Source organism: Camelus ferus, chromosome 13 (assembly GCF_009834535.1).
Source record: "Camelus ferus isolate YT-003-E chromosome 13, BCGSAC_Cfer_1.0, whole genome shotgun sequence".
NCBI classification, from domain to species: Eukaryota; Metazoa; Chordata; class Mammalia; order Artiodactyla; family Camelidae; genus Camelus; species Camelus ferus.
In genome coordinates this window covers 27,942,163-27,966,455 of record NC_045708.1, presented here as the reverse complement: position 1 = coordinate 27,966,455, position 24,293 = coordinate 27,942,163, and the positions used below count along the sequence as shown (strand labels likewise).

General features: G+C 40.1%; 1 protein-coding gene across 1 annotated transcript in view; it reads right to left on the bottom strand.

Moving 5' to 3' along the window:
- MACF1 (microtubule actin crosslinking factor 1) overlaps positions 1-24,293 on the bottom strand; it is a 311,201-nt gene that overhangs the window by 135,606 nt on the left and 151,302 nt on the right. Inside the window, 20 exon segments of the mRNA XM_014560572.2 lie at positions 2,740-2,909; positions 3,351-3,534; positions 3,982-4,108; positions 7,230-7,384; positions 8,621-8,773; positions 11,212-11,337; positions 13,342-13,437; positions 14,046-14,150; positions 15,554-15,715; positions 16,316-16,393; positions 17,089-17,217; positions 18,186-18,462; positions 19,122-19,276; positions 19,467-19,560; positions 19,648-19,775; positions 20,402-20,497; positions 20,644-20,763; positions 21,179-21,285; positions 21,390-21,502; positions 22,301-22,467. Of these exon segments, the coding sequence (XP_014416058.2) occupies positions 2,740-2,909; positions 3,351-3,534; positions 3,982-4,108; positions 7,230-7,384; positions 8,621-8,773; positions 11,212-11,337; positions 13,342-13,437; positions 14,046-14,150; positions 15,554-15,715; positions 16,316-16,393; positions 17,089-17,217; positions 18,186-18,462; positions 19,122-19,276; positions 19,467-19,560; positions 19,648-19,775; positions 20,402-20,497; positions 20,644-20,763; positions 21,179-21,285; positions 21,390-21,502; positions 22,301-22,467 (2,742 nt within the window).

The following is a 24,293-nucleotide window of genomic DNA, read 5'->3' as shown; positions in this document are numbered from 1 at the left end:
GGCAAACTAGGGAACAGCACTGAAGGGGAAGCAGAGAAAAGAATACACACCAGTAATTTCTGAGAGCAGTACTGACTATAGACATACCTTCAGGCTAAAGACAAAAAGAATTACATTAAACTCTAGTTAGTAGGTTTGCTTGTTGTAGAATGAGTTACCAGTTCTGAAAACACTATCTACACATGTTAGAATTGAGCAATAAGTAAATTTATTGTGGATACTGTGAAGGAGGTTCCAGTCTTGGGGAAGACAGTTACAAATATGTAAAGAGAAAAGGTTACAATAAGCCTTGTACTATTGGTTTGGAACTGGATGGTGATAAATACATACGGATTCGTAGTTACGAGTATGTTCTATCTGCTGAGCAGGCCTAGAAGTAGACACCCCAACAAAAATGAGCACACTTAGCACCCGATCTTGGTTTCTAAATAAAGGAACCTAAAGGAAGTAGGACTCCTTGGATAAAAGGCTGATTCCAGGAGCTGGGGCTGGTAAAGGCAGGAGGAACCTAGAATTTCTTGTTTTGTTTGTTTTAAGAAATAAGAAAGCACTCAAAGAGCGATGAGAACATTTTAAAAGACGGCTAACTTTGGGAAATTTCAAACATCAAAATAAAGATAGTAGCAAATTACAAATCACTGAATTAAAATAAGACTCCATAAGCCCAAATTGATATAACAAAGGAGGAAAGGAGCGAGCAGGGAAGGCAAGCTCTTCCCTTTTGATAGAATGGAAAATTTGAAACGTTAAATGAATGTCAGAATTAGAAAATCACCTTTTGGCAACAGTCACACTAATAATTAACTCAAACATCAACAACAGATGCTATAACTAGCTGGTGAAAGTTTGATGTGAAACAGGATATTTACATAGCCTCAAAGTGTCTCCTCACAAGATACTTAGTAACCACAATGGGGAAAATAGCAACAAGTGATAAAAGCTACCACCAGTGAGGGGACAAATCAGCATCACATGCCTCCTGATAGGATGCGCCGAGGACACAGTATCACTTCTGCAGTCTTCCTGCCAAAAATGTGTAACCCGTATCTAACCCCGAAGAAGCCTCAGATAAACACACACACAGGGATAGTCTAGAAAATAAATGGGCTGCACTCTTCAAAAATGTTAAGGTCGGGACAGATGAGCAATCAAGAAGTTGTTTCAGGTTAAAAAGTCTAAAGAGACATAGTAACTAAATGCCATGTGGAATACTGTACTGAATCTTGCACCAAAATATTCTTTTTGCAGGGGATAATGGGGGTCGGGAAACTATTCAAAAAGGCATTTATTTATTAGGTCAACTGATCAAATTTCAATTAAGGTCTTAGATAACAGTACTATATCAATGTTCACTTCCTGATTTTATTTACTGTCCCGTCGTGTTTTGGGAAATGTACACTGAAGTATACAGGAGTAAAACAGCATCATGTCTGGAAGTTACCATTAAAAAAAAAATGGTTATCATTATGTATATATATGTAAAAGAAAATGATAAAGCTGATGTAGAAAAATGTTAGTATTTGTGGAATCTAGGTGAAGGCTATATAAGAATAAAAACTTTTCTGTATATCTGAAACTATTTCAAAAAAACTTTTTTTTCTAAAAAAAGGTCCTTTAGTGGAGCTCAGTATTAACCTGTATCTCTTAAATGTTCTATTTAGCAGGGACAGATAGATTTTGAATGACTACAGAAAAGCGAAAAAGCTTCAGTATGAGAATTACAGGTTCATATGACATGCCTCACACAGACATTTTGGATCCTTCTTGACCAAAGAAAATTACCCTGGGCTCTCCTCATCCTCTTCAGGCTTAAAAACAACAGAGAAACTTAAGAAAACTCACTTGTCCTCATTAGGCATTGCTTTCCATTCCCTTCAAGTTCCCCAGATCAAATCTAACACTCATCACAGAGCCCTCCTGTCCCACCTCAAGTAGAAATGTCCCAGTAACACTCTAAATTCCCACAGCGATGCTTGTTTAGAAATCCAGAAGTACACCAGGTACTATCTAATGACATCTCTTATACTGAAGACTCTAATTGTGACTTTAACCTTTTATACATCTTTAATTACACTACAAGCCAAAAGCAAGGACTTTGCTTACTCGCTTCGCATGCCCATGAGCACTTAACAAAGCAGTATTTGCTACTTTTACTTTAAGAATACTACCGCACATTTTTATAGCATTTTACTTTTCCAGGAAGCCCATTAAGTGTATTATATCACTTAATTTTCAAAACCACTGCTGTGACTCACATATTACTATCTCTACTTCATAAGAAAGGAAATTCAGGATGAGAGTTCATCTGTTCAAAGTCACAGAGAAAATTTGCGTGAGAGCCCATAGCAGAATCTGTCTTTCCTTACTGTTTTTGGAGTCATGTGACTTATAGTAACCATGTCATAGAAAATAACACATGCATATAAGGGACAGAGAAGAGAGTGACATCTCTACTAAGCAGTATTAAAATATGCAGCCCCAAATCAGCACTTAGAACAATTTGCCAATGTCTGCTTTCCCAACTGTGTAGGGAACTAGTCAATAGCCAGCAATATCCTGGAAGCTGAAACCATGCTTCTCCATGGGTAAAAGGCATTTGCAGGCTGCAGGGAAGAATTGTGGAGTATCGCTGCCATCAATCTGTTGCCTTATTCCTTAGGATCCATAATCTCTTGCCCTCTAATTCATTCTGAAAGCATTTGCTCTGCAATCAGCACCCAACTTGCTCTTAGGGCTTACCTCTTGCTCTGCGATCCTTAATGCACTGTCCTGCCGGGCATCTCTGTCAGCCTTAGAGCTGGCTGGGGACTGAAGTCGTCTGATTAGCCTCTGTTCACACTCCTCCAGGCGCAGCCGGATATTCTTCAGCTCTGAAATGTACATCTTGGCCACAGTTTCCTCTTTGTCCTCTGTGAATGCACAAGCACAGAAGACCATTAGGCACCACAACAGAGATCAGCAAACCTGAGAACAACAGATTCACCCTTACAGAGAGGGCACGACTGGTTCCAGCAGACCTGATATTCCACGAATGAAAGCAAGACCTTATATGGGGAACCTTCTGCCTGTTCCTAAATTCCCTGTATTATATCCTGATCTTTAAGGATCCAAACGTATTATTTCCACAAGAAAATATGATAGAATAGTTAGTAATAATAACTGAAATACGGTCTCTTTTTCCATGATCTGATTATGAGAACTCATCTCTACAAATTTTTCTTTCTCAAGTTTTTTTAGCAACTCAAATGGTAAAAAGGTGATGATGGTATTCTCTAGCCTACATGATGGGGCCAGCAGCACCCTTCAGGGCTCTCCTTCCACCCCTGCTCTCCTCTTCCCAAGGCACACACCGTTCTCTATGGACTTCAGCAGATGCTGGAAGTGGGTTTTACAAGCCTCCACCTCCTCTTCCAAGCGCAAACGGTCAGCCACTGAGAAGAGCGCCGAGTCACGGCTCTCCTGCAGAAAGTCTTCATAGTGGGCCTGCAGGTTCTTCATAACCTGGTGGCACTCCCCTGGTGCTGAGGAACGAAGCTGTGGAGAAAAGGCCAGAGGACATTTCAGTGGAATGGGAACATAATGCTTTCTCTTTCTCTCCCCTTTTGACTGATGTTTGACATATATACAAAACATTGCACAAACCATAACTGTAATCTTGTTAGTTTTTCACAAATTGAATTTGTCCACAAAATCAGCATTCATATCAAGAAAGAGAACACTACTAGCACCTCAGAAGAACTCTTTGGGCCCTCTTGGATGGAAACCTTAATGGTGGTCAATTTACCAGTATTCCCCTACTACATATATTCATGCAAAAGTTTCTAGTTCCTAAAATCCTCAGGCCTGTAACCCTGAAGCAATATCCTTGACTCCATTTTATACCAACTGGGTGAGCAGATGTCTCATGATAATGGAAAAAAGTTTCTTCTGAAAAAATCTTGCCAAGAGGATCCAAACCTGGGGTAAAGCTGTCATAATTACCTTTTCCAGGTTCCAGATCTTTACAAGGTCTAGGTCCTTCCTCAGGTAGTTCCAGGAGATAAGGCTTTTGGTGTTCACATGTAGTTGATGCCAAAGGGCCATCACCTTCTGATAAGACTGCTCCACCCTAGGAACAACACACAGCTTTTCTAAGACTTGAATTCCACATTCAAGTGGAATAAGCAGAACTGAGCTTATATGCTGAGCAGAGAGAGGCAACAAGTCAAATACTAACAATAGAAGAATCTTTAGACCCATATTAACTGAGATCCCCTAACAATTTGCTGCACTAATATATATATATATATATATTTATTTATATATTTATTTATTTATTATGTCAGCACATATTTAGCAATCTCATAAATGTTACCTGAGTGTAATACAATTATGAGACGTTAGAGAGAGGACTATCCAGGGAAAGCAATGATAGAGAAAATTAGAGATAAAATAACTCCATTTGAAACTGGTGAAAAATGACAACATTAATGCTTAAAAAGTGCCTGGCTGTGTTCTATATATTTACAAAGCTCCCATAATGATTAAAAGTTAATAGTAATGTAAGAAATTCATCTGGCATATAAAAGGAAACTGTAGAATGAAGGGCTTGAGAAGATTTTTTTCTTAAGCATCCCATGCCTAATTCAGCCTCATCTTCTGGGTGACTTACAAGCTCAGATACACAGATAAAACTCAACACACACAACATTACCTTGAATTTCTTCAAGCTGAGAAATGTGAGACACAAAGGAAAGGATAGAAAACGAGAAGCCAGGATGTCAGTTAAATAACTGACATTAAACCCATTAGTTTATCTTTCCATTTTTCAAAAATCCCACTAAAATGATAGCAAAGTTGGAATAAAAGCTCAGGAAATCTCAAAAAAGAATAAAAATACAAAGAAATAAAAAACAGAAAGAAATTAAGAGAAAAATGAGGAAATAAGTTCAGGAGATCCAACATCTGACAAAGGGGAGTTTTTAAAAGCAAGAGCAGAAAAAAATATAGAAAAAGAAATAATTAAAGAACTAATCTAAGAAAATTTTTCCCAGATCTGAAAGATATGAGCTTCCAGTTTGCATTCAGGGTTAGCACAAAGACTCACTCTTCTGAAGACATAGCATCCCCCCCTTCAAAGATTAAAGACAAAGAGAAGGAGTTTAAAATCTTCAAGGAGATAAAGATTTCATTCAAAAGGTTAAAGTGTCGGGGAAGGATATAGCTCAAGTGGTAGAGCACATGCCTAGCATGCACAAGGTCCTGGGTTCAATTCTCAGTACCTCCTCCAAAAATAAATAAATGAACCTAATTACCTGCCTCCAAAAAAAAGGTTAACGTGTCACACTGTTCTGTATCACGACAGAAAATGATGGAGAGGAGGGACACACAATTCTAAGCATTTGTCAAAACCACAGTATGGCTCACTACAAAGGGGGAATTTAACAGTTACATAAACCTAAAAAAAAAGAAGAAAAATAAAGAATAAAAGTCATACTGTATGTACTTCTCAACAAAAACCCTGTAAACTAGAAAACAGTGTGACAGTATCTTCAAGGTTCAGAGTGAAAAGAATTTCTGGAAGAATTCCATAACTGACCAATTCATTATGAAGGGAGAAGAAAGACATCTTCAGATATGAGAGGACTTAAAAATTTTACCTCTCACGCACTTTTTTTCAGCAAGCTACTATAGAGTGCACTCTCCCAAACCAGGGAATAAACCAATAAATAAGGCTTGGAAACTAGGAATCAGAGGGTCTAACACAGAAGAGTGGTAAAGGGAATCTTGAGGGTGAAGATGAAGGACAATGCCAGAACAGCAATACTGAAGCAGGCCTACAGAGCAGGTCCAGACTGGAAAAGAAAGATAAAATGATCCAGAAGAGAGGTTTCCAAAAGAAACTAAAAATGAAAATTACCTTAAACTGGCCAAATTAAGAAGCCTTTTACAGTAAAGTAGGAGAGTTTGGGAATAAATTTGTAATATGCAAACAGACAACTAAGCAAACTTAAAAACAAAACAATGATCAACTCTAAAGAAACAAAAAGTTATTCAAGAAAGTAAACAAAATTAATTTGTTCATATATATATACTCAATCACTGAACTCATTCATTCTTTCCTTTAACAACCATTTATTGAATACCTACATGTCAGGAATGGTTCTAGGTGATGAGGATACAGAGGTAAACAAAATATACAAAAATCTCTATTCTTCTGGGACTTCTAATGGGAGGGGAAATGCAATAAACAAATGTATAATCTGCTAGGCAGTATTCAATGTTCTGGAGAAAAATAAAGATGGGTAAAGGAGACAGACAGTGATAGGCAATGAGTAGGGCTGTGGTGCATGAAGGTGATTAGAGGAACAAAAAGGTGAGGGACAGAATCACGTTAACATACGAAGCAAGCAGAGGAACTATAAAGGCTCTGAGGCAAGAATATGCTTGTGGTGCTCGAGACCCTGGAGCTGAGCCCAAGCAAAAAGAGCGGCAGAGGATAAGTTCAGAGAGGTAAGACGTGCCTGGGTAAGGCTTACTACAATGGCCTAAGTACTACATGGTTCAGCTGTAAACAACTTAATGTAAAGATAACAAATAAAATATCGATTTAAACAAAAATTATGATAAAACTACATTTGGAAGATGGGTAAAGGAGAAGTATATTGCAGGTGTGTGTGTATAAAACTAACTGTTAATTTCCTAGAGAAGGAAGTCAATAGATAATTTCCAAAAGGAAAAAAAAAAAAATCAAGAAATAGCAGGGGGGAAAAATCACACTTCTGGTTAAAAACCAGAAAAATCACTCCACAAGTTGAAAATAGTTAACTCTGGGAAGCAGAACTCTGGGGTAGGGGAGATGGTTGCCTGTTTTTATTATAAGCTTGTGGTATAACTCATCTTTTAAAAATCCATACACATATTACTTTAATAAAATATAAAGAAGAAAAGTCAGCTGTCGGTTCAAAAATTAACGTCTGAGAGTAAACTGTTTATGACTAAGAATTCTTAAAAAAAAATTATCACTGAATATCTCACTGAGATATCTCAATGGAACACAGGCATTTATTGAAAATCTACAATGTGGCAAGCAGTGCAAGACTTGATATCCTAACAGGAGATTTTCCCCAAAAGAATCTTTAAAACTTGGTCCTTCTGTTCCAGATCACAAATGCAGATTCATCCCTCCATCAGTTCACCCAGCCAAAGGGCGGAGGTGGCAGTACACGGTGGCAGTTGAGCTGAGTTACCTGCTGGCCATCTCAATGGCATCCTTATTGGGTGGGGGGATGAGGAAGCAGACCGATGGCACCATTGCCTCATTCCCTGTGGGGCTGATCACTTTCCACTTGGTCCGCTGTGAATTATCTTCCAATACACACTCATCATTCTTGCAAATAGTGATCTGAAGAGACAAATTTACAAGTTACTGCTAATGGATAAACCAACAACCCATTATTACCTGGTGCTGACCTCAAGGCCACGAAATCCTTAAGGGAAAATCATTTTGGAGATCTGCCATTACTTAGAGTTTCTGAATTTGACAAAAAAAATAATGTATAAATACACAACCCAGGAAAGGTTGTGACATCAAATCAAGGAAGCAAGTGTTTATTAAATGCTTGTTACATGTCAAGTAACTTAGTATATGAAAGTTATAAGGAGACTTTAAGACCTCTAAAAGCAATCTCTCTGTATCTAGAATCATTAGGATAAAAACTTAAGGGACATGAATATTTACAACTTTGCTTTCATGATACTTCCTCCTCCTTCTTCCTGAAAATGTTTAAGCATCTGAAATCATCAATTTTTTCTCTTGGGAGACAAGTAACCAACATTATCATCTCTATTTTATAGACAGAAATACGGAGCCACAGTAAAGTACAGGGAAAGCTCATTCATTCTTTTGTATAACAAACATTTATGGAGCCTACTGGGTGCTTGGAAGTGTGCTAGACCACTAGAAATAAAAACAGTAAAATGGTAAGCTGACAAACATGGTCTATATTACACATATTCTGATAGGGTATTTGGTTACAACACTGTGTGACAAATGCAATTTACCAGGGAATGCATGGAAGGGACAAGACCAGGTCTTGGTTAGAGAGGTAAAGAGATCACATTAAGGAATTTAGACTTTCTAAACAGAAACGGGGAATTGTTGTAGGACTTAAGCAAGAGTTGACTTCTTTTTCTAAAGATCATGCTGGTGGTACGATAAAGAACACACTGAATGAGGAGGCTGACGCAATGATCCAAATGAAAGAAACTGAGGTAGGACAGAAAGAAGTACACTGAAGGGATATTTATTTACAAGCTAGTAGTGACTTGATAGTCCTCCTAGCTGTAGGGGACAAGAGGGGAGGAGTCAAGGATCTCTCCTGGGCGCTACAAAGCACTATTTCTGTCCACACGTAGGCAACTGGGTTGATAATGATGCCAATTACTGACGCAGGGAGCAGGTCAGGATTGTAAAGTTGAGGCTTTTTTTTTTTTAAAGTGATAGAAGAGATCTGAGCATGTGTAAGTTCTAATAAAATAACTTTATCATTTGACTTTCTTATTATCATAACCCTAACTGAAGGCTTCCCTTGGCCCTTGCTTCCCTCTGGAACGGAAGGTACCCTTTCTACCTCCTCACCTCGATCTGCCGGTAGTCACAGATGGCCTTCACGGAAATGGTGCTCCTTAGCGTGTGGTCGGGACTGCGTGGCTTTAGCTGAACAATGGATTTTGATCTCCCAACCAGACTGGCAACAGAACTCTTGGACTGTATAAGCTGCTCCTTTTCATCCTACAAAATGAGAAGAAAACCAAAAAGACATTAATGTTGCTCCTTGGGAAGACTAAGTCAACAAAGAAAACTGAGTGCTCCACTCCCTCTGAGAATGTCACTTCTCAGTTAAGTAGGGATCCTTCGTGGAGCCATCTTAGAAACACAAGGATAAAGAAAACAGGAGAGGATGCTTCTGCCTGCTGCCAAGTACTTTTGTGCTCAAATTTTGCAGCTTTCTCCCTGTGTCCTTTTCACAAGCCATGAAGCCACATGCAAAAATAAATAAACAAATAAAACCAAAAAGAATTTCTAGCTGCCAAATACAGCTATACAGCTAACAAAGGATTTCTCCAAATAAGGTCTGAGAACATGGAAGTTAAAAATAATAATAATAATAATAACTAGGTTGTGGTGTTTGTTATTATTATTCAATTTCTCATGGCAGAAGCCAGTTCTTGCCTCTCTGCTTAGGAGAAGCTAGAGTTTTGCTCTTTTTTTTTTTTTAAATAATGATATTTCTCAAGCCCTACTACAAATATTTTACCTTCTTAAATAAGAGAAAGATCTTAGCTCTTCAACCAACAGTCTAGAAACCAATGCTATTGGTGAAGGCATCATGACAAATGATTTAGGGTTTACCATTTAGAGTCCTGCTGTGCTGTATTTACATAAATTTGACTGGTTTGAAAGATGTATCATGCAAAATTGAAACTCAAGTCTCTGCAAATCCAATTATCTTAAAAACTAATGAACTTCTTGTCAACGAAATTGGTAGCAATCTACTACCAATTCCATTAGAGAGTAAAAGATAACCTTTATCCATTAACCAGGATGTTTCAAGGCCATTTTGAGGTACAAAAAGTCCCCAGAAGAGGGCTTTCTTAGGATGGAAGTAGATGTGATGAGTAAAGAGTTAATAATGTTAAGAAATGCCATTAAAGAATTAAGAATATGCAAGTAAAGAAAAAGAAATGCTTAAATAAACTACCTGTGCCTGTCCCCGGGAGCATGATTGGAAGAAATACAACTTTAACTTATTAGTTAAGAAAGAGAAATGGAATATGTCAGGGAGACAGCCACACTGTTCCAGTCTTGAGAGTTGGTCTACCCACTGCAGTTTCCTTGCAATAAAGATGTCAATTTCTGTCTAACCCACAGACAAACATCTCAAGCTCCAGAGACCAAGTGCTCAGCGTGGTAAAAGTTCTGAAAAGAACCAGAAGCCATGACAGATGCTCCCGAACCTGACGGACAAGCTGAGGAGCAGACCCAGGTGACTTCATGCCCCAATGACGCCGCCAACCCGACGCCCCTGACCTGGAGAGGAGGGAACAGAGCAGCGGCCCTCGAGAAGAGAAGATATGACAACAATTGCAGAGGAGTTACCCTATGACAGGAAGGTACTCTGTGGGAGGGAGGAGATAATAGCCAAGGATTATTATATTCCTCCTTCATACGTGAAGCACCTCCAAGAGATTCATTTTAGAGACAACATCAGAAAGTCAGGTCTTTACCTTTCATTCCAAATTAATTAAATCAACAGATTACCTGCCCACGTGAAACACTGCATCCATTCATAGCTTTACAATACCTGGAAGTGTTTAAATGCCTAAGTCTCACTCATGGAAAAAATGATGCTGTTTTGGATTATTCTGGTTCTCTTATTTATAATTTTCTACTGAAATGTGAGACTCCCCTGGCTTCTCATACAAGAAAAGTAATTTCCCTATTATACACACATTTCTATCTTAATTTGAGATGTAGCTTGAGCCCTGTCTTGCCAGTTCTGTGTAATACACGCTCAATAAATGTAAGTAGTCTGCTGCTGATTTTACTACCAGTACCCTTGAAGGAATTGTTCAATGGAGAAAAAAATGTATATTTTATTGGAATTAAATACTGGATGCAAAACTACTTTTAAAAAGTTAATACTGCTCCCATAAATAGACTAGACAAATTCTGCATTACATCTAAAGATTTTAAGGTTGTCCTTAATTAAACTCAATTTTTGAATATCTCATTTTTACAAAAAGAAAATTTCCAAGGAGGAAAAAAATTGGCTCAAGTCTAGCTCATTGGTGTTTTGTTTTAATTCTCTTTGCATGAGAGTAAAAAATAATTTGGTGTCAGCTAATCTTGTCAACCCTATTTTTCATGCTCTACACCCCGTCGTTGCCTCCAAACATCGAATTAAAATAGGAACAATGCAAAGAAATTACGATGAGCGCTATGTGGCTCAAGGGCAGAAAACTAGGCCTTTACCCAAAGAACTCTTTATTAGCAACTTCTTTAAGAAAAAAGGAAAAAGAACAAAATTGATTAAACTCTAACTGACTGTGAGCCAAACTTTATAACAATGACCCACAACCCTGGAGCGTTCAAGGATATAAACAGCAGCAGCTGACAGGGTTTACTCTGTTTCTCAGAAGCAATCATCCCACTGACGCAACACCCACCATGGAGTCCTGCAGCAGGTCCTCCAGGCGGGATAAGCTGGTGCTGTGGTCGCAGGAATACTTTCGTTTGATGGAGTCTTGGAGGTTCCTCAGGAATGACTCCAGGTCTCGTGCATCACTGAAGAACTGCAGGGATAAGAGGGAGGGGTGCCTCGTGCTCAGTACATCACAGCACCAAGATGTTAATGCAGAGAGAACCACCTTACTGTGAGGGGATGATTATACGATCCTGGATTAGGGACACCTCATTACAAAGGCCCTGGAAGTATAGAGTGGAGAGCTTAAAACACCAAGCCAGGGAAATAGTAGTGACCACTACCACTACTCAGCCCAACAGAAGAGTCAGTCTGCTTCACCCCCTCAGAAATCACTGCTCTTTCCTCTTGATTTCTGGCAGACACAGCACTTAACTGTGAGGTTTATATCATGAAAAGCCTAGAGGTTGAGTGATCAAATGTTCCAGTTCATTGATATGATCACAAAATGATCAGAGAGTTTATTTAATTTCGAGCAAAACCAGAGATAATAGCTTATTTCCTCCTCCCACCCTCACCTGAAAACAAGCAGTATGTTCTTTTTTGTTTTAAATTGAAGTGTAGTTGACTTACAATGTTGTGTTAGTTTCTAGTGTACAGCAAAGTGATTCTGTATTAGATAGATAGATAGATAGATAGATAGATAGATAGATAGATAGATAGATAGATACACATTCTTTTTCATATTCTTTCCCATTATGGTTTATTACAGAATATTGATTATAGCTCCCGGTGCTATACTGTGGGATCTTGTTTATGTATTTTCTACATAATAGTTTGTAATTGCTGATCCCAAACTCTTAATTTATCCTTCCCTCACTCCCTTTTCCCTTTGGTAACCATAAATTTGTCTTCTATATGTGTGAGTCTGTTTCTGTTTTGTAAATAAGTTCATTTCTATTATATTTTAGATTCCACATATAAATGACATCCTATGGCATTTGTCTTTCTCTGACTTCACTTAGTATGGTCATCTCTAGGCCCATCCAAGTAGCTACAAATGGCATTATTTCATTCTTTTTTATGGCTAAGTAATATTCGTGTGTGTGTGTGTGTGTGTGTGTGTGTGTGTACATACCACATCCTTACCCATTCATCTGTCAATGGACATTTAGGTTGCTTCCATGTCTTGGCTATTGTAAATAGTGCTGCTATGAACACTGGGGTGCACGCATCTTTTTGAGTTATAGTTTTACCCAGATATATGTCCAGAAGTGGGGTTGATGAATCATATGGTAACTATATTTTTAGTTTTTTAAAGGAATCTCCATACTGTTTTCCACAGTGGCTGCACCAATTTGCATTTCCACCAATAGTGTAGGAGGGTTCCCCTTTTCCTACACCCTCTCTAGCATTTGTTATTTGTAGAGTTTTTAATGATGGCCATTCTCACCAGTGAGAGGTGATACCTCATTATAGTTTTGATTAAGCAGTATGTTCTTTTTTTTTTTAAGGTTGGTGTACTTTTTTTTTTTAAAGCAGTATGTTCCTGATGTGGTGATAGACTGAAGGGAAAAAAAAAATCCTGTTATTTTACAGCCCCTCCCATCAGGAGGTGGAGTCTATTTCTCCTCGTGAAGCTGAGCGTGGCATATTAATATACGTGACAGCAGAAAAAAAGTGCCTGTGCACTGGGACTTGCCCTCTCTTGCTGCTTGTGGAACACAGCTACTCTGCAAAGAAGCCTAGGCTAGCCTACTGGAGGGTATGGACTTGTACCCCACCACCCCAGCCAACTGTCAGACATATGAGTGACACCATTTGGGACCGACTGGCCCCCAGCCTGCCTGCCGACTGCCTACAGCCACCTGCCAACCAGGCAAGATGAGAAAAAGCCTTGGGCTGAGCCTAGCACAAACTGCTGACCCATGGAAAAACGAGCTAACTAAATGATTGCTTTCTTAAGCAACCAAGTTTTGGGGTAGTGGTTTATACAGTAAAGGTTAACTGACACAAATGTGTTTTTAACCTCCCCCTTCCCATGTGCATCCTTGCACACACACAATCACTTGGCTGGATAAAAAAGGGTATTCTCATTCTCTCTGATGCACACGCACACTCACATAGATATGCACACAAACACTAGCCCACATACCTGAAAGTAAGCAGTATTCTCTTTCACGTGCTGCTCCACACACAAGCACAGCTGCTTCATCCACTGCAGCTGGGACTGGACAGCGGCACTGTACGCCTGCAACAAGCAGGCACACGGGCAGAAGGGCACGGGTTTAACAGACCTGCTATACGTGTGCAATGTACTCTTTCAAGTACAACTCTGCTAGTGACGGAGAGGCCAACAGAAGGTACACGGAAATACTTGACTGGCATCTGCTCAAAGCTTCCCATGAGAGAGAGGCTTGTCTTTTATCCAACATGGTTTTGTTAGAAGGGGCTACATAGAAAAGGCCTCTTCTACACTCAGTTGCAACTAAATGATCTAGTTAGCAAAACCCAGGCCGAAGCAAATCCCTCTGGATTCCCCTACTGCCTCTCTTCTCCAGGCACAGCAACCACATCAGTAAGAGGAGGGTCTGTCTAGTTATTTGAAAAAACATGGTTCAAGTCACTTTCCCCACCGAGTTAGGGGTCACTATCTCTTCTGTTTCTCGTAATATTCTCCGTAGACTTGACAAAACCGTTTGTAGTGTTCTGGGGGCTGGGATGAAAAGGGAGAAGACCCAAGACTAATGATCCCCGACACTTCCTCCAGGTGCTTCAGCAGAACTAAGTCTCTGATTTGAATATTTTTATAATAACAGCCTCGGGCACGCCACCCTCACACCTTCTCAAGTCACCTACCTCCACAGTCTGCTTGGCCGGGTGGTTCTCAAGTGACAGCAGCTCGGCTGTATCTTGTAGAGACCGAAACACGTCCTGTTTCTCCTCCAGTTCCATCGTCAACTCCTGAAAATTGAATTCAGTTTTATTCACTAGGTGCTTTTAAGGGAGGAGTAGCAATCAAGGAAAAGCTGTGTTCCAAAATGAGATGTATAAACAGTACGTGTGGGAGGACTTCAGAGGAGAGCAAAAAATGCTGGAATTTCTGGAGAATGATTCACAAAGGATACGGGACCCGAGCCAGACCTGAGTGAGTGGGGGAACACAGGATGAGACTCAAGGCAGAGAAAGGAGGGAGTGTGGCTGGAGCAGACGATTCATGTCAGCACCCGCCGAACACTGTGCCTGATCCTTATCACTAGCTGGCTTTGCTCAGACTGCACCCTTAGCCTGCAGTGCCCTCCTCTGGCCCTGCATTTTATGAACACTGTAGGACCCAATTTAGATGCCAGCTCTTCTGTAAAGCTGGGTACTGATCTTTGCTATCAGATTTGATCCCTTCTTCTTGGTGCTCTCTGAGCACTTTTGGGGTGGGGGTAGGTGGGTAATTAGATTTATTTATTTACTTACTTAGTGGAACGACTGGGGATTGAACCCAGGACCTTGTGCATGCTAGGCATGCACTCTACCACTGAGCTGTACCCTCCCTCTGAGCACTTTCTTTAGGTCCCTATCATAGCCTAACTTCTGTTCTCAAATAGTTTACTATATTATAGTATCTATTCTTTCTTCTTTACTTCAAAAGAATCGTATGCCATTCTCTAATGAAGTGTTATTAAAAACCTTCCTATTTGCACGAGGTTTACAATATCCTAAAAAATTCTCTGAAATGTGGAAATAGTGAAAATAGCAAAAAATAATCCTACTAATTTGTGTATATCTTTCATTAAAAAGAATAAAAAGCATTGTCCAATGCTACATTTTCCTTCTCCTTTTACAAAGAGATTGAGGCCAAAAAATTATTAAATAGAATTCAGAATTTGTGAGAAGCCAAGAACATATGTCAGTTAATCAATATTAAGCACTATACTAAGCCCTTTGCCAGATTAACTCAATCTTAGCCTTTTACACAACCCTTTGAAGTGGTACTGTTACCCCCCTTTACAGGGGTCGAGGGAGACTAAATGACCTGCCAAGGCCACAGAGCTAATAAGCAGAGAAGTAAGAATTTGATGTTAGGTCTGTTTCATTCCAAAGCCTACAACCTTGACCACAAAGTTATATTTGCAGGCTGCTGCTCTCTTCACCCAAGACACTGCCTTTCTGAGTGCATTCTAAATAAACTCATTCTAGGGCTGGATCTCCTCTCTCTCCACATACACTTCTCACAGGAACAGATGCATTAAGTAGGGTCCCTATTTCTGTCTAGCAAAATGCAAGTCTAGAAACCCAAGCTCTCAGCAGACTAGCCCCTGGGGCTCCTTCTGCTGCTATTATAAAATATGACAGGTCTGTTGTGCTAGACTCACAGAGAAGTAATTTTTCTTGGCTGAGATATTGGGATTGTTGTCACTCCAATCATATGCTAGTTCTTCCTCCTCCTTCTCATTCAACCAGATCAACTCAGCTGTAGCTCTGGAGACAAATTTATGCAGGCTCTGAAGGTGCCTCATCCGGAAGCTAGAAGTTTCCTAGACAAAGGAAGGATTACAAGGTTGGAACTGCCAGCCTTTCATCTGTAGAAGACAGCACATTTGACATCAAAGGAAAGAATAGCTGAGGAAATGCATTTAGCCTTGCTGTTTAATCTCTAGGTGCTTCTCTGCAGACTTAAATTTAGTACAGGTTTGGTGCAGGACTCCCAGGGAGCCCCCATCAATCCTAGCTGGAAGTGAAAACTCACCAGGCCTTTGTGGGGCTCCCCAGATTAAGAATGATCCTGGGCTTGCCCCACTCTGGACAATCTTGAAAGACAGGAATACAGAGCAACAGAGAGAAGAGGAGTGCCCTCCCTGTCAATCTGAAACTTTCAGTTTTGATGTCTCAGAACACATAGAGCCCCTGCTTTTGTGAAGCCTGATAACTAGGATAAGCTCTACTGACTTAAAACTTTCAGGGGCAGTGGTTTCTGATCCACCAAGAAAATTGAGAAAATATTCTAATACGTGTGAACAACTACACAGCAAACAGTATAATCTAATAAACAGAAAATCAAAACAAGGCTGAACCAAGAGCTTTCTGAATTAGGGAACCAGATTCTCTATGAACGGAGAGAGTTAGCCGAAACTTACCTTCAATTTACAGTACTGTGTCTCCAGCTTTCCAAGAGTCTCAACATAACTGGTATGGAAATTTTGGGACATTTTTCCCTGATAAGAAAGGAATGAAATAAAAATATATTAGAGAAAGAGTAAATAAACTATATCCACGGTATGATATCAACTATGCAAATATTATGTCTGCACTTAGATAGAGACTGGTTACTCTGAGAAAACAGAAGCTTGGACAGCAAGTCTCCGGGTGAGATTTTACAGCCCAGAGCAGCACTAAGTGAGGAACAGCTCAGCAGGGTGAGCACACCCGACAGACCTCATGGTCTTGGGCTTCCAGTAATTCTGCGGGGTTTCTAAGCAAAACCTACTCCTGAGGATTCCTCAGACTACTCAGTTGCTTTTAAAAATGGAAAGACAGAATGAGTGAGGGAGAGGAGAGACCGAGTGACAGCGTCTCTCATCAGCTCTCTATTGCAGGTGGATGATGAAGTGGGAAGAGCATGAACTTTTGGAGCTGCTTTCACTACTTACTAATTTTGACCTTAGGTTTCAGTATCATTAATCTTTTCAGTAAAAAAAAAAAAAAAAAAAAAAAGGTTAATTAAAAAAATACCTTTCTCACAAGATTATTTCAAAGAGCAAGAGACACTTCCTGTGAAAAGGGGATTTGCAGTGCTGCTCATGGGTAGCCTTCCCTTCCAGAGCCCCCTCCTCTTCGGGGACAGCTGCACTGTACACTCCCTGCTGCGAGCCCGCCCCCACCCCCCCGGGGGATTCTGAATGCCACACACCTCGTACAGCCTGGCCTCTTTGACACTTGAGCCCAGTTCTTCCACGCTGGTGTGGATGTGCTGCTGTGTTTCCAGCTGCAGCTCCACACTAGGCAGGTCATTGCCCCACTCTGCCCGCTCCAGTTTCATCTGAAAAAAAAAAAAAATACATATATAATAATTTATTGCTTAGTTGGCAGAGAAAGAAAATTGTCAGAATCAATGTTTGGACAAGGGGGCTGGGGGTAGGGGACTGGGAAGAAGGACATCTAAACCATCTCTAGCTTGGCCTCCTACAGGAAAAACTGCCCCCAAGGACCCGGAGACTAAACCCCACCAACCACAGCAGCAGAAGCAGCCTTTCGCTGCCGCATATGGGAATACGTTCCTGCATTTACCAACCAGAAAGGTGCTCCCAAAGGCTGAAATGCTTAACTTTATAGTTTAGACATTACCCTCTATGGGGTCTCTTCATTTTGTAATCAGAATGGATGTAAGAAATAAATACCTGAAAATATTAAGCTTCATTCATGCCATCAACTATTGGCCAATGAAAGATAATTGTAAAGCAGCTGGCCTGTCTTTGGATTTTTTTATTTATTGGTACATAGGGAATAAATCATCAGGAGATGAGAAGAATTTAATACAAAACAAAAGGGTTAGAAGGATAAGAGGACAATACTGAACTTGAACCATTATCCTAGAATACATGTCAATTGTGCCCTTTAGAACTGTGGAACACAGTAGTCTTGCTGAAACTTAAGAGCTAAGACCAAGAGCAACATTGAAGAAGCAGATGTTCTGCCAATGAGGAAATTTTGGAAAAGATAACGGATTTACAGACTCTGCAACTTCTTCCACAAGCTCCCATTTAGAGCACAGTTAGCTGAAGGGAACATTCCCAAAAGAATTCAAATTAGAAAAGCCTATGCTATTCAGTGGGGATTTTGAGGATCTGAACTGATACTATCCTTTTAAAATTTAATAGAGAAGGGGGCTTGGGTCCCAGGCAGCATCGATAATCAAGGGAATCTATACAAGGACACAGAGTGAACTGACAAGCTGCTGGATGCAGTAAGCCTCACTGCACTGCATAAGCATTTGGAATGTACACTAACCTGCATTTCTTCTACCCAAGAGAGTAATTCATACACAAATCGGAGATTGCCTTCATCTTCAGAGGAGGAGATAGACACAAGTTCAGCACGAGTCATGGGCTTTCGGAACCAGGAGGTAGAAGAAGAATGGGTTCCTTTGGTCAAGGGTTCTGCCTTCAAATGAGTAGTGGTTAAAGTAGAGGGGGGAACCAATTCAAGTGACGTGAAATGGCCCTTCCGGTACAAGTTTGTGCACTCTAGACGCAAGGTGACCAGCTCATCCTGCAGACGCATGACCCTGAGATGCAAAAAGAAAGAATAGATTAAATTTGTAATATGCTTTTTAAGATAAAATCTTTCTTATCCCTTTGACAAGGATGAGGTAAAAATAAAAATGAGATCATATCAGGAAAAATGTTTTCATTAAAAAGTGTTATGTGAATGCAAGGTGGTGTTATTAACATTCCATCGTTCGAAGTCATCTTTGAGGCAAATGCCAAATTACAGTGTTAACTGGAGAAAACACCAGTTTATAAAACTCCTGGATGGTGTAACAGAATGAACCATGGATTAGGGGTCAAAAGATGTGGTTCTTATTCTTGGCTCTGTACAAAAATCCTCATCTCCTCTGTGGGTGTTGGTTTCCTCCTCTATGAAGTGTGGCATTGGATCACCAGCAGTTCTAAAGTAGATGCGGTTCCACATCACTGCAGGTCACCCTGAAGGGCTGTTATAATGTGCCATGATGATTAGGGAATCCTACAGGTACTTGATGGGCAGGGCCTACAATAAAGGGAAACTGTCCTCTACTATAAGAATTTTCCTGTCCAAAATACCTGTAGTTTCCCCATAGAGACATTGACCTCTAATGTCCAAGTTACAAGATTCAGTGCCCGACTCTTGATCCATGAGCATCAGCAGTAAGCAAGCCTTCCATTTGAGGCCCACGATCCTCACCTAAAAGCCAGCTCTTCCAGCTGGTAATAATTCTCGTCCCGTAGGATCTGGAGATCCACCTGCAGCTGTCTGATAAGACCTTCACACTCCTGAATGTACATGATGACGTCTGACTCGCACTGTACTGGTTGCCCTGATTCCAGGTGAGCAGCGTCCTGAGAAAGAAAGGGAGAATAAGAGTGGGAAAACTCCCATTGCTCCCACCCACTAGGTCCAAGGGAGACCATGGGTCCACTGCAATTCCAAGATGAAGCTGGATTCCTCAACTGTTGACTTCAACCATCAGAGCACAAGGTGAAAAGTGGGAAACATGACGTAGAAGTGAGACAAAACGGTCAGACTTACAGCCTGCAGTGTATTCTTAGCTAGTGTCAGTTTTTCTTCACAGTTCAAAGCACCGTTCTGGATTTTGTTTGCAATCTGTAGCAGCAATTCCAGCCTAAAATAAGACCAAAACCATAGTCAAGTGCAGGGCTCAATGCAGCCTAGTAAGTAATGTCAGATCCCCTTCAGGCTCTGAACCCACCTCTCTACAGCTGGTCGAAGAGATTTCTCTCGCTCCAGCATCTCAATGATGAGCTTTCCCCACTCTTCTTCCACATCGTTAGGGTGATAACCTTGAGGCAGTTTAATTCGTCCAAATTCAATCCATACCTGAAAAATCCCCAGAGATACTCTTTTAGTCCAAAAACACAGCCATGCCCTCAGGCCCCAGTTTTAATTTATTCTTCGTACATCACTTTTTGCTTCTTTACCCAGCCATTCAGCAGTGTTCCTCATTGTCTAATAAGAGAAAACAACTGAATATTTTAGCGGTACCTCACCTTAAGGTGAGAACAAAAAAATCACCTCTAAAATACAGGGACCACCTGCTTGAAATTCTTCCATTCCTTCTATATTTCCACAAATCCTCCTGTCCTCTCAATAACCCCCATTTTGGAAAGGTTAAATGCCCATCTCTAAAGCTTCAAATTCTCTAGGAATCAGAATGTGAATGAAAGTTTCTTTTCTTTCTATCCTAGGGAAAGAATTAGCTTCCTTCCGAGAAACAGCAAAACATCCACACAACACAAGATTTCTGAATAAATGTATGTCATTTTTCATTAGGCCCTTTAAAAAATAGATGATACTTCCCCTTTACCATAAATTTTCAAGAGCAGCCTGAGAAGGATGCGCAAGCTGTCACCCTGAGAACACTGCTATTAATGCAGGTTGGGAAGACGATGCAGGGAATCTGTGTAACAAAGACCAAACCCCAAGTCTCAGCAAAGGATCCTTACCTCTAATAATTTATACAATTCCTCAATTCTTCCTTTTTCTCTCTCCTTGGCCAGAATTTCTGTTTCTTTGAAGTGTATATATTGGTTATAAAGTGCCTACAAAATTAATATTTGGTGAATGAATGAACGCAAGCAACCTGGCCCAATTTTTCATACCACCTCACCCAGGTGAGCAGCAACAAGCCCTGAGACTTACTCCCTAGAGTGAATTTATAAACAACAATTTAAGTCCATGACTTTACCTTTAGTTCAACAGGGTTCTGGGGAAAGGATTTATCTGACATCAGTATTATATGCTGTTTGATCCAGGGGATGAGGGAGTCCACTCGGCTTTGGTATTCTTGCCACCTGGAGTCTACTTCCTATTGCCGAAAGGTAGATAGCACACACCTTCTGATTAGCAGCACACAAGACAAGCGCAGGAGAAAGCAGCTCAGGCCATCCCAAACCACATAAAATCCTTTCCTCTAACTGCCTATACAGCCACTCAGTTTAACACTCAGAGTCCCAGTTTCAAAGCTCCTCAAGGACTCTTAAGAAGGGATTCAATTTCCTGACACCTAGAATAGCCTATGCTGGACGTTACAAAATTAGTGATCTCTGGACTCATTCCCAGGGACCAAGGACAATAACCATGCATAAAGACGATGTGAATTCAGTTTGCCCTGTATAAAAAGCGCTCTGTATACAATGAGTGCTTAAGAAACACAGTCTAATCAATACATTCCACCCAAGCAAATCAAAGCCAGAAAGTATTTTAGCAAAGTGTTCTTTTACCGTAGCGCTGATCCCTTCTCCACCCTCAGGGACTTTGGGGAAGGCATCATAAATTGAAGACACATATGTGATTACAGACTTTTCATCTGGAGATGGCACGTCCACATCTGGATGACAAAGGATAAGAAATTTCTTAGTTAGAAGAAAGGAAACCCCCAAGGGAGGAATAATGAATATATGCCAGACACAGTCAACTTTGGTCTACTCTCACCTTCCGCATCCAGTAACCGGGTGACCCCCAGCCTTTCTGCTACTTCGAAAGCCTGTTCCAGATTCTCTCGATTACTCTGGATCTGTACTCTCTCCATATCTACCAGGTCAGGTCTGTAAAAGTCCACCAAGGCACATGAAAACCCCCCATCTACACATCACACGGGAGTTCACCCAAAGAAACCCCCTTAAAAGTATTCAGAGCTGAAAAACACTGGATAAGTTAGAAATTAGGCAGGAAATTTAGAGGAGTACTAAACCCATTTTTAATTACACTTCAAAAGCCCAGTGCTCCCTAATTCTAAACGTACATGATAGTAGGTTTGTTGGATTTCAAGGGAAAGGTATCATAAACTACTACAGAAGGAAAATTGAGGCATGTTTATGATGACTAAGAGCACAATAATTTTCATTTTTGTCAAAGTCAAAGTCCTGCCTTCCTTAACCACTCCAAGCAAGCCCCCGTTTCAGGCCCCTTGCACCTGCCATTTCCTTCAAGTCAAACACCCTGACCATAGAGGCCTGCATGGCTCACTCCTCATTTGTAGCTCCACTCCGACATCCCCATCAGAGAGGCCAGCTCTGACCACCCTGGCCAAAATGCAGCAACCCACCTTTCTCCTCCCCTCCACTGCACTCACCACTGTAAGACAGCATATATTTCTTTACCTATTGTCTATTTCCCCACTGAAAGGTAAGTTCCATGAGAGCAAGAACATTAGCTGTTTTCTTCCCTGCAATATGAGCCCAGTGCCTAGAAGAGGGGGAGTTTGATACATACTCCTTTTTTAAATAAATAAAGTGAATCAGAGGCTGGATTCTTGACTGAGGGGAAATGTGGTGTTATAACGAATTACAAACAAGACATGAGAGGAGGCCCCTCCAGGCCGACTGAAACTCTACTGTATTTACCTGTATCGGTGAATAAGTGCATTGAACATCTTCCCATCACTCCAGCAGGAGGAAAAGTTTGTGCATTTGATTCCTGTGTAACCAGCTGTCACCTTCTGGGTCCACAGGAGTAGCTTCTCCTTAGCTGACATGTCCCCTGATTCTCCACTAATGTAGATGTCAGAGATCTGCCAAAAGGTAGGACATGGAGTAATTTAGTATAAATAAGATGAAGCCTTTTAATCTTCTCTTCACATATTATGGCTCTCAGAAGAAGAGGGAGATCCAAGGCTGGCAGGACATCAGATGACAGCTTCAACATATAGTCATTCTATTTGGTAGTCAAAGGAATGCAAATGAAAATTATGAGAGATCATTTTTTACCTATCAAATTAGGAGAGGCTTTTTTTTTTTTTTAAATAATACTACTCAATACTGGAGACAATACATAAAAATTGGATATTTGCATACATTGCCATTGCTGAGTGTTTAAGGGCACAACTTCCCTGGAGGGCAGTTTTTAGTAAATGTGTATGTGTGTGTATATATATATATATATATATATATATATATACACACACATATATATGTATATGTGTGTGTGTGTGTGTGTATATACATACATACATACATACTTGATAGGAAATCATCAGAGAAATGTGTAAAAAATTTTATGAAATAATGGTTAGCAACACCAAAGCAAAGGCAACAAAAGCAAAATAAACAAGTAAGACTACATCAAACTAAAAGGCTTCTGCACAGCAAAGGAAACCATCAACAAAATGAAAAGGCAACCTATGGAATGGGAGAAAGTATTTGCAAATCATGTATCTAATAGAGTTAATAGACAAAATATATAAAGAACTTATTCAACTCAATAGCAAAGAAATAAACAATCTGGTTTAAAACTGGGCAGAAGATCTGAATATACATTTCTCTAAAGAAGACATACAAATGGCCATCAAGTGTATGAAAAGGCGTTCAACATCACTTATCATTAGGGAAATGCAAATCAAAACCATAACGAGTTATCACCTCACACTTGTTAGAATAGCTATCATCAGAAAGACAAGAGGTAAGTGTTGTTAAAAATGTAGAGCAGAGGGAATCCTGTGCACTCTTGGTGGTAATGTGTACTGGTATGGCCACTATGACATACAGCATGGAGATATCTCAAAAAATTTAAAACATAACTACCTAATAATCCAGTAATCCCACTCCTGGATATACACCCAAAAGAAATGAAAACAGGATATTGAAGAGATATCTGCACTCCCATGTTCATTGCAGCATTATTCACAATAGCCAAGATATGGAAACAACCTAAGTGTCCATCAACAGATTGATGGATAAAGCTGTGGATAATGGAATATTATCCAGCCATGAAAAAGGAAACTCTGCCATTTGTGACAGCATGGATGAAATCTGAGGGCATTTTGCTAAGTGAAATAAGCCAGACAGAGAAAAGACAAATATTACATGGTATCACTCATATGTTGAATCTAAAAAAATAAAAAGTCAAAGTCACAGAAACAGAGTAGAATAGTGGTTGCCAGGGGCCAGGGGTAGGGGAAATAGGGAGAGGAATGAAAGGGTACAAACTTTCAGCTATAAGCTGAATAATATAAAACATGGGTGACTACTTAATAACACTACATTGTATAACTGAAATTTGCTAAGAGAGTAAAACTTAAATACACCTTAATTAAAAATACTTTATTGCTAAAAAACTCTGTCATTCGAGCCTTCAGTGAGTTGTAATCTTTTTGCCTGGTAGAGGGTTTGAAATATTGTGAGAATTACCAAAATGTGACAGAGACATGAGGTGAGCAAATGCGGTTGGAAAAATGATGCTGACAATATCACCCGACATATAGTTGCCACTAACCTTTAATTTGTAAAAAATGCAGTATCTGTAAAGTACAATGAAACCAGGTATGCCTGTGTATCAAATCACCATGATGTACATTTTAAATAAATTACAGTTGTACTTGTCAGTTATACTTCAATAAAG